The sequence below is a fragment of the Engraulis encrasicolus genome, chromosome 24, assembly GCF_034702125.1.
Source record: "Engraulis encrasicolus isolate BLACKSEA-1 chromosome 24, IST_EnEncr_1.0, whole genome shotgun sequence".
Classification (NCBI taxonomy): Eukaryota; Metazoa; Chordata; class Actinopteri; order Clupeiformes; family Engraulidae; genus Engraulis; species Engraulis encrasicolus.
The window spans coordinates 20,645,151-20,656,027 of NC_085880.1; the positions used below are offsets into that span (position 1 = coordinate 20,645,151).

General features: G+C 47.7%; 1 protein-coding gene across 3 annotated transcripts in view; it reads left to right on the top strand.

Moving 5' to 3' along the window:
* Positions 1 to 243: 243 nt before the first annotated feature.
* smoc2 (SPARC related modular calcium binding 2) overlaps positions 244 to 10,877 on the top strand; it is an 81,923-nt gene continuing 71,289 nt past the window's right edge. For all 3 annotated transcript variants that reach the window (XM_063191990.1, XM_063191991.1, XM_063191992.1), the window contains exon 1: positions 244 to 658. In XM_063191990.1, the coding sequence (XP_063048060.1) occupies positions 584 to 658 (75 nt within the window). In that variant the 5' untranslated portion in view covers positions 244 to 583. The remainder of the gene's footprint in view (positions 659 to 10,877) is intronic.

Below are 10,877 nucleotides of genomic sequence, written 5' to 3' on the forward strand. Positions count from 1 at the left end.
GAAAAAAATGTAGCGGAGAAAGACAGAAGCTCTGAGGAATAGCACGTTTTGTTTTGCGTTAGCTACCAGCAGCAAAAAAAAAATAAAAAAAGAGATTCCTTCAAAACTTACCTACCTACCTGCTGGCTTGGCAGTGCCTGCATACGATAAGAGATCTGGGTCTGACAAATGCGGAGGGGAGGGGTGTGGAGCGCGAAGCAGAAGAATATAGAAAGGAGAGGGGGCGCCAATAAGGCACTCGGGACAGGGGTTCAAGAGAGTCTTGGTCTTGGAAGGGGATACGTCGCGCAAAGGGAAATATTGGTAAAGAGAGGAAAGGATTTACGTCTTGTGGAGACTGCACGAGCGCTTTGGAACAGAAGTGAAACATTGACTCGCATTTGTGTAGGCAACTCCTTTGCTGGCAGGTCTTTTTGTCAACCATTTTTAAATATTTTTAATAGGCTATTTTATTTTTCCAGTGGAGCAGTTGCACTTGTTTTTGCCATTGGAGACCAGAGAGAAGGGGATCAAGAGCAGCGACGTTTTGGATTGTGACAAAGTTTTCGGACTGCATACAACTTGAAGAAGGGGGACTTTCAGGATGCGCTCCCTCTTACTACTGGTCCTGTCCTGTCTCCTGAGCGCCGGACGCTCGCAGAAATTTTCCGCCCTCACGGTAGGAATGGTTTATTTGGGTAGATTAATCGGCTACAAGCACAATGAATAATCAGGCGATTTTTAAAGTGCAACTTGTGTTATCTGGAAAACAATGTTTAGTAAATCGTTAGTTATCAGATATGAGGGAATATAAATGATATAACCTATTAGGCATTATACTTTTATAAAATGAATTGGACCCATAACCGAAGCACCCTTAGGGAAAGCAGTAGGCCTAATGAACCTGTTGGAATGGAATGGATCCTATTTTACAGAAATTAGGTTGAAAGTGCAAATGTGAACGTCAAGTCATTTAAAATGTAGTGTAAAGATACATCTTCAGACAATATTATGAAACCCCAATGCTCCTAAGAAAAAATGAATGACATGTGACAGAGTTTGGTGCAGTGTGTTGTCCCAACATTTCTCTGCAAGCGGTATTCAGAGGGTTCGAAAATTTTGCCTGTTTGAATGGAATATCTGGAAAACAAAATCCTTAAAATGTAGGAGTCGCCTTTGTATTTCCAAACGCTTATCATGGCCTATGGGGTATTTGAAGTTCACAGATTGAGAGGGTCTGCAGGCAACACCCAACTTTGCATTTGGTCTGCACGCATCCTTTTCTAATGCGCCCATTTAAGTTAGTGATAAGACTCCTCAATACCCCTCAACCCATTATCGTTATTTAGCATCAGCTGTAATTAAGGTTTCTCCACGCCCTCAAAAGAAAACAAAAACAAACTAAACAAATGCACCCGCAAATGCCAATGACAGAAGCGTGTTTGGCACAGGTTACTTTTCTTGGATAACAAACGATGGTGAGTTTTTTTTTTTCTCGTTGGGCATGAGGAAAGATATTTCTCTCTGACAGTCCAAAAAAAAGTTGCACCTAGACGAGAGAGAGAGAGAGAGAGAGAGAGAGAGAGAGAGAGAGAGAGAGAGAGAGAGACCGTGCCTACTTGGCCACAAGAATCGTCCCGAGCAGGCTGGTTGACTGGCTGGCCATGGGGGAAGGAGGCAGCTGCCAGCCTTGGTCCAACAGAGAGCGCTTTGGAGAGTCGCACCGCCAGGGGGTTTACATAAGGCCAATATCACACTATGTGCTTGCCAAAATAGTTTTGTAGATGATTGACATTGTGGGAACCGTCCATTTTGTGAGGCCTAAGGGTCACAACGGTCAATATTTGAGCATGACTCCAGTAACCTTAATTGAGCATGCTAAGTGACTATTGCCAGGTCCTAAGTATCTCACTCCATTTTTTTGTTTGTTTAAAATTTTGCTCATTTCATTTTTTTGGTGAGGTATGTAGCACGTTTGCTGAGGACAGAAAGCCTTTTTTAAATTTCAAATTCTCCCAGCTCTTCAGATATCTACAAAAAACAAAATGTCAATAAGGTTCACTCCTGTCAACAGTTTCAGATCAGGCCAGCACATCACTGCTTCATCTTCTTTTATATCATTTTCTACCATTTGAATGATTTGCCTCGCTGTGGTTGCTCATCCATCATGTGTCCAGGCGAATTACAAACTCCAAGTCATGAAGGTTGCCAGTCGAATGTACGTTACGCGCATGTCTGGCAGAATGTTTAGGCGTTTTACTGGAATGTTTTGGGGGACTTTTCCCACCTTTCTAGTATGTCTTGGAGCTTTTCAGCTGTCCTTGTGGCTGTCTGCTCTGATAGGCATCCTGACCATCACCCACCCCACCCACCCACTAAAAAAACACAGGCCTGGTGGTCTGCTGTCCTTATTGGTCGTCTGCTGCTTTCTTGCAGAAATGCACACAATGTCTGGACATATCTTTGTCTGTCTGTCTGTCTGTCTGTCTGTCTGTCTGTCTGTCTGTCTGTCTGTCTGCTTGTCTGCCTGGCCTGTCCCTGGCTCCGTGGGTCTGGGCCTGTCATGTTATAATCACTTCGGTTGCTGCTGGTACAAACTTATTTAGTGCACACGGCTTATTTTATATTGCTTGTAGTCTGTTACTACTTTTTGGTGAATTCTTAGTGATTTTTTTTGGTCCATTAGCTGTCCACTCCAAACAACACCACTCTGCACTTTGTGGCAAAATACAATATGAAGACTTTATCCTACTTCAACTGCTCACCCTCCCTGACAGAGTGGATGGGGTTATTTGTGACCTCCTTAGTGGCTTAGGGACACACACACACACACACACACACACACACACACACACACACACACACACACACACACACACACACACACACACACACACACACACACACACACACACACACACACACACACACACACACATGCACGTGCACACACACACATGCACGTACGCACACACACATACACACACACACACACACACACACACACACACACACACACACACACACACACACACACACACACACACACACACACACACACACACACACACGCGCCAGCCTCTTCCCTGGCCATATCTTCCTTGCCCTGCTTTGGCTAAACACTACAGCTCATAGGCTCTGATGGTGAGCAAATGGTGGGGGTTTTGTGGGGTACCTGCAAGCAGTGAGTGTGTCGCGTTCGCCGCAGATGTTGCTTTTTATCAATAGGGCCAAGGCAGAGAACATGTAGACAAGACACACACAACACATGCCCACATGCACACACGCACGCACGCACACACACACACACACACACACACACACACACACACACACACACACACACACACACACACACACACACACACACACACACACACACACACACACACACACACAGGATTGCATCTCCTGACAGTAAGGCAACTGGGAGTTTGGAGTTATAGTAGCCTATATACTGACCCACAAAAGGCAAGAGTCCATGACTCACAGGGCTGTGAAAATGAGGATATGAGTTTGAAAATCAGAAACATGTTTCCTTAAGAACAAATTTCTGAATATTTGGCTACGAGTCTTCAATGTGATGTTTGTTCTTCCGAAAATGACAGTAACTGAATTTTTCCCCAAAATTGAAGTTTGCCTTTACAAATTTCTATTGCGCACACGGTCTCTCAACTCAGCTGAACTCAATTCAAGTTTGCTTTATTGGCATGACTGTTAGTATCAGTGTTGCACATTTTTACAAATATATCACAGTATGAACATCATTAACATGTAGCCCTACATTAAGAATGCATACACACACGCACGCGCGCGCGCGCGCACGCACACACACACACACACACACACACACACACACACACACACACACACACACACACACACACACACACACACACACACACACACACACACACACAAAATCCCTCCTTCCCACCCTTCCCCCTCCACCCTCCCCTCCCCTCCCTTCTGGGCCCTGTCATCCCTGTGTAACGTCAGTGCTCGCGGGACTGAGCATGACTGATAGTGAGTCCCAAGAGCTCTGTGCCACTGACCCACCAAGCTGCAGCAGAACTTCTTCCCCACTACATCCCCACCACCACCACCACTACATCTCCATCCGCCCCAAGACACTACATCTCCACCACCACCACTACATCTCCATCCGCACCAAGACACTACATCTCCACCACCACCACTACATCTCTATCTGCACCACGACACTACATCTCCACCACCACCACTACATCTCCATCCGCACCACGACACTACATCTCCACCATCACCACTACCAACAACACCACCACCACTACAGCCCCCCCCCACCACCACTACTACATCTCCACTACCAGCTCCACCACCACCGTCACTACATCTCCACCACCACCACCACTACCAACAACACCACTTTCACCACCACCACTACTACACCTCCACCACCACCATCACCACCACTACATCCCCATCATCACCACCAGCTCCACTACATCATCAACACACCACCTTACCCCAGCTGCCCACAAAACCCCACCACCTCCACCATCATAATCAACATCTCCACCACCATTACACCACCACTACCATTACCATCACAACACCACCACTACCACCACCATTACAACACCACTCTCACCACCACCACCACCGTATATGCATCACCACCAACCCATCCCCACCACCACCTCAACCACCATCTCTACCACTACCACATCATCACCAATACCACCACCACCACCTCCACCAATACATCATAATTACTACTACCACCAGCAGTAAAACCAGCCAGGTGGCCGGTCCTTGTTATAAATGAGCTTTTAACTGAATTGCAATGACCAAGTTGTACTGTATTGTTGATTGTTGAGGTAGGAAACAATGGCGTGTATGTTTATATCCATGCCACCAAATGCAACTTTGACCCGCTTCAAATCTTCAAATGCATGGAATCGAAGGTGTCTGACATCCCATTAAACAGCCCATTATGAGGCTAGCTACCACTAACCCCAACCACTGATCCCCAAGTGGTTTGTAGCACTGCTCGACAGGTAGGTTATATCGACAAGATACCAGCTTCTAGAGAGGTTAGCCACACCAGGGGGAGGGAGAGAGAGAGAGAGAGAGAGAGAGAGAGAGAGAGAGAGAGAGAGAGAGAGAGAGAGAGAGAGAGAGAGAGGAGAGAGAGAGAGAGAGAGAGAGAGAGAGAGAGAGACAGAGAGAGAGTAACAGACTGAGAGAGAGGGAGAGAGAGAGAGAAAGAGAGAGGCTAGCAGTGGAGCAAACCAGCCAAGCCTAGGCCCAAGGAATGCGCCCTGTGTTGTCAGAGCCTTGGCCCTAGTGATGTAGATGATGGAGATGGGAGATTGTGGGGGTTTTGTGGGCGGCTAGCTGGGGTAAGGTGGTGTGGTGGTGGTGAGTTGAAGGTGCACTGGTAGTGGGTTTGGGGTTTGGGGGGGGTTATGACCCCCCTGCCTCTGGCGTGATTATTTATGGGCAATGCTAGGGATGCCTCAATATCAAAATGGAAACAAATGGCTACGGGTTGTTAACCCCAGAGGTGGAAGGGGTCAGGCAGCCGCACTGCACTCCCGTCTGCCCAGGGAAAGCTGTGGAATGTGGGGAGGAAGTGTTGCATTGTGCAGGCTCACACATCTGCAATCTCTGGCAATCACACCAAGGCTAGCTAGTGAGCCTGGGTCCTGCAGACCAGACATGCACACACACACGCACGCACGCACACACACACACACACACACACACACACACACACACACACACACACACACACACACACACACACACACACATAAACACACACACAGACACAGACACACACACACACACACACACACACACACACACACACACACACACACACACACACACACACGCACACGCACGCAAAACACACACACACATATACACACACAGACACACAGACACAGACACACACACACACACACACACACACACACACACACACACACACACACACACATATCCACCTTACACACACACACACACACACACACACACACACACACTTTCTCTCTCTCTCTCTCTATCTCTCTCTCTCTCTCTCTCTCTCTCACACACACACACACACACACACACACACACACACACACACACACACACACACACACACACACACACACACACACACACACACATACATACTTCACTTCACTTCACACAAAAAATAACTCATGCACAGGCTCCTCTATGCATACATTTGCATGGCCTGGAAGGGACACACCATTACACACACATGCTCACAGAATCCCACCCCACCAGTTCATGTACATGCACAACAAACAGGCTTTTTTTCCATCCATGGAGTCCTTGGCCGAAATACTGTAGAGAGTATCAAGTGCCGCTGCAACCCTGAAACTCTTGTGTTAACCTGCCCCTTAGAACCCTCCCACCCTCCTCCCACATCAACGGTGGCCAGTTGTGTTTCTTAGTGCTGGAAACCCACAATTACAATCTAGTGACTCAAGGCGGTATGGTCAGATGAAGGCCGATCTATCCACCTCATGGCCATTCGAGAGCCATTCCAGGTCAGCTGCAAAGCAAAGAGGGTGATTTGTCGCGATGGGCTGCTTTGTCAAGATGAACTACCAATAGGCTGTTGACAATAGGCCCAAATGACAACCTTAGGAGTGCAAATGTATCATAGCGTCACTTTTGGCAGATGGAAAATGCTGAATTATTGTACAAAACCTCAACATTATCGTTTTTGAGGGGCTTTTTGGGTGGAAAATATTGTATAAGACCCAAATTGTTGTTTCAAGGCATCTAAATGAACTGAATGACAACTCTGAAATTGTCGTACATCATGGTTTTGTGATCGTACAGAGGCCAAAATGAACAAAATGATTTGTTCAAATACGATAATTATTGCACATCTGGCAACCCTGCATAGTGTTCATAAAGGCTGGAGCAGGCTTCACCCCAGCAGATTTTTTCTTCTTTTTAGGGTGCTGGCCAAATTATTATGATACAGAAAAGTAAGAGAAGATCGCACCATGCATATGACTTTCTTTTATTACACAGACGCGTTTCGGCGTTCAGCCTTCCTCAGTTTGTCAGTGTAGAACGCCAAAACGCGTCTGTGTAATAAAAGAAAGTCAAATGCATGGTGCGACGTTCTCTTGCTTTTCTGTATCATAGTGTTGTAATGGTTTGGTAGCTCAGCGTGATGAGTAGCTCACGTCGACAGGGCAAGGGGGGAAATGAAGACGGTGGTGGCCCCTGGCCGTGCTCGCTCGCTCGCTTGGATATTTTTTTAATTGGTTTTTGATCCACGAAACAGCAGAGGATGTGGTCGTGATGTCAGTGTTGCTGTAGTTGAGTCCGACTCTCCAGTCTACTACACACCACCACCAAAACTCCCTCTGGCCCCCATTGTCTGGTGGTTCAGGAGAACCCGAAAGGAAACATAGCACTAAGCATTTTTTTTCTTCTTTTTTTCTTCTTTTTTTCCTCCCCTGAATGATATTCCATCAGATCTTCAGGGTGATGTTTATTGGAGGTGAAGCAGAAACAGAAAAAAGAAAGAAAGACAGGAGAACCCGCCATGAAGGAGCTTCGCCTTTTATCTATAGCATGAAGAAGAAGAAGAAAAACTAAGCGAAAAAGGGGGGGGAAAAAACGAAAACATCCAAGTTGGTTGCACATGACCTGCCCTTTTGGTTGAACGTAGCCCCATGCTTACATAAAAACCGTGCACCTGCATGGCAGGGAAGAGAGAAAAAAAAAGGGTTTTCAAACGTACCCTTTTCACATGACTACCGCTGGCCCTTTTTCACACAAACCTTTTCTTTTCTTCCTCTTCTACTCTTTCTCACTCTTTCTTTCTTTTTAACCCCCCCTCCCTCTCTCTCCTTTCTCACATCTTTCACAGCAATTAAACGTCTTCGCCTTTGATTGAGTTAATAGCCTGCTTAAGGGGCTGTCACTTTTTTAACCCCCTTCCCGCCCCCACTTTTCCAACCAAGCTGGAAACTAATGATTCCCAGCAAATCCCGGCGTTCCTGAAGGAAGCTCCTGCAGAGCCCATTTAACACTTTTTTTCTTTTTTGTGTGTGTGTGGAGCTCTGCACCATTCCACTCCACTCTGCTCTACTCAGCCAGCCAGCCAGCCAGCCAGCCAGCCAGCCTGGGCCCCTCATTTCGGGGGCCATGGTGCGAATGAGCGGAGGGGGGCCCCTCCTTAAGGGCCGCGGGAGCAAGGAGGACGGGGGGGAGGCCTCCGCTGCTCAGTCCAAACCCTATGGCTCTCAATATGGCACAATGTGCTCCCAGCTGGAGACTCGCCTCTAGAAGCCTCTATTCAGGCCCTCAGTGTCTGAGCTCCGGAGGGGGTAATAGGATTTGATTTGTACGCTGGTGGGTCCCGAAAAAAAAAGCTGTCAGATTTCTCTCCGTCTCCCTCTCTCACCCTCTTGCTCCCACACACCACCCACCGACCACCAGCCACCCACTCCTCTTTCTTTCCCTTTCTTTACCCTTTCACCCTCTCTCTCTCTCTTGCTCTGCTCTTCATTTGACGGGGCTTAAGTCCTTATAATTGTTTTGTTTTAGCTGGTGCAGCAGTCTTTTCCCCACCGAACCCCTTTTTTTTCTTTCTGTCGGGAGTGGGAATGGACACAAGAACAAGACAAAGGCAGCTGAGGGCACTGAGAAGCGAAAGAAAGAAAGAAAGAAAGAAAGAAAGAAAGAAAGAAAGAAAGAAAGAAAACACACACACACACAACAAGGATTCAAGCCTCGACAAGCAGCCCCCTTTATAACCTCCCTTTGGGTCTTCTCCTTCTACCCCTTCTCCTCCTCCTCCTCCTCCTTCTTCTTCTTCTTCTTCTTCTTCTTCTTCTTCTTCTTCTTCTTCTTCTTCTTCTTCTTCTTCTTCTTCTTCTTCTTCTTTTCCTCCTCCGTGGGTTCCCCTCTTTGGCTCTTGAGTCATAAGTTATGGTTGGAGGAGGCCAATGGTGGTGTCGAAGAACATCCATCACTGCCACCCACCCACCTCTGTTGCCTCTCCATCCCCCGTACGCATGGCCACCATGTGGGCCAGGAATGGGGCTTGGCCTGGGGATGGGCCTGGGGATGGGGATGAGGATGGGAAAGGGGATGGGGATGGGTGCTCTCCAGAGTAAGATGTCAAGAGTGAGAGAAGGGTCTCTGCATTGGCCTTACAATGTCCTGTACACCCACCCCCACCCCCACCTACCCTGCCATCCATCACTGCATGCCACAGCCCCAACCCCGAGCTCTGGCTCAGGGGGGGAAAGCTTGACCCAGACCAGGCCCCAGCAGCAGTCAGTGTAGCATACCCAGGAGGCCACTCAGGTACTAATCACCAAGAGATTTTACACCTCTTAAAGTCTAATCTACCATGGAGTACATGATACATGTTACAGGATGTGTCTCGTAAAGTCAGTTTTATCAGTTCGATAAAAAAGTAATCCACACAACCCCTATTGTAAGTTTGTCGTGGGTTAGGCCTATATTGTTGTAGTGCGTTACTAAATGATGCTTGGCCGTAGTAGTAAAATAAGCAGTAGTTGTTTCGGCAGTGAACAGTTCACATGGGTGGAACAGAGTGGACTAACAAGACACACATTTCGCTTACATTTCCATGACACTGAGCTTCGCTGACACTTTTATTGGATTCCTATTTATATTACTCATTTTTTCTGGGTTACTATATCCAGTGCATTCCTATGGAGACTTCTACCTCTATTTCTACTCCAGTGCTTCTTGGGTAATGGCTGTGTCTGTCCCGTTTCTATTTCAGGGCCCGTTTTGTAAGGATTAGGAGTATTTCAGTGGGTCACTCGCTACTTAATAGAGTTGGGTTTGTCATAGGGGATTGGGGAGGGGGGGGGGCAGGGAGGCTAACAGACGTGTGGGCCGTGGTCAGGCTATGTGCCGCTAAAGCAGGGGAAGCCGACAGGGGGTGACAAAGGGGTCAGTTGTCCTGGGCCCGGGGAGAGGGTTGGCCCAAAATTGGGTTCTCAATTTCGGGTGTGGGTGTGTTGGGGGGAGGTCTATAAGATGACTTTGTCCTGGGCCTGGCAAAAGCTGTTTGCGGCCCTGCGTTAAAGCAGAGTCTCTCTCGCAATGACTGACCACCACAAAGGAGCGTTTTGTTCTTGAAATGCCGTTCAACAGCACAGGGGAGCTGCAGCTAACTCCTTTTTTACTGTTTTACCCAGAGGAACCCAGAGTCGCTAATCTACTTACGACACCATGCAACAGCTTTACTCTCATTATGCACTCCCCAACCAACGTCCAGTGCTTAGCTTTTCCTTCCATTGATCTGCCGTGATTTGAAGACAAAGTTCAGCTTCAGTCAGCAAAGTTCAAATTGAGGTTGAACATGTTTTTTTTCCTTTCTTCCTTTGGTTGCGTTTGGTTTGGTTTTGCATGTGTTTTTGCCTCTAAAACACTTGGTAGTGTGGGTGTCCTCGCAATACAGCCAACATGACAAGCTGAGCTACAAACCCTTTGTCTCAGGCCTACTGTATATTATTATCAACATGGCGCCGGTAGCTCATTTCGACAAAGCAGCCCATTTCTGTACCAAGCAGTTGGACTTTTTGTGTTGTGGAAGAAAGTCTTGTGTCTGAGCTGTCACACAGGGGCATCGTCTTCCCATACCAACCAAACAACCACCCACCCACCCACCCACCGCATACCACCCTACAACCCCCATCTCCCAACCCCTTCACCCTGACCCTTGTGCTGGCTTTCATTTCGGCCCAAGTCCTCATGGCTCTCTTGGCTGGGTCCAGCCCTACCGCGGTGGATGGCTGGACTGGACAGTACGGCACTGATGATCATGATTGGAGATGATCTTGGCTGGCCTAGTTCGCAGCCACGGGGGCATGGGCTGA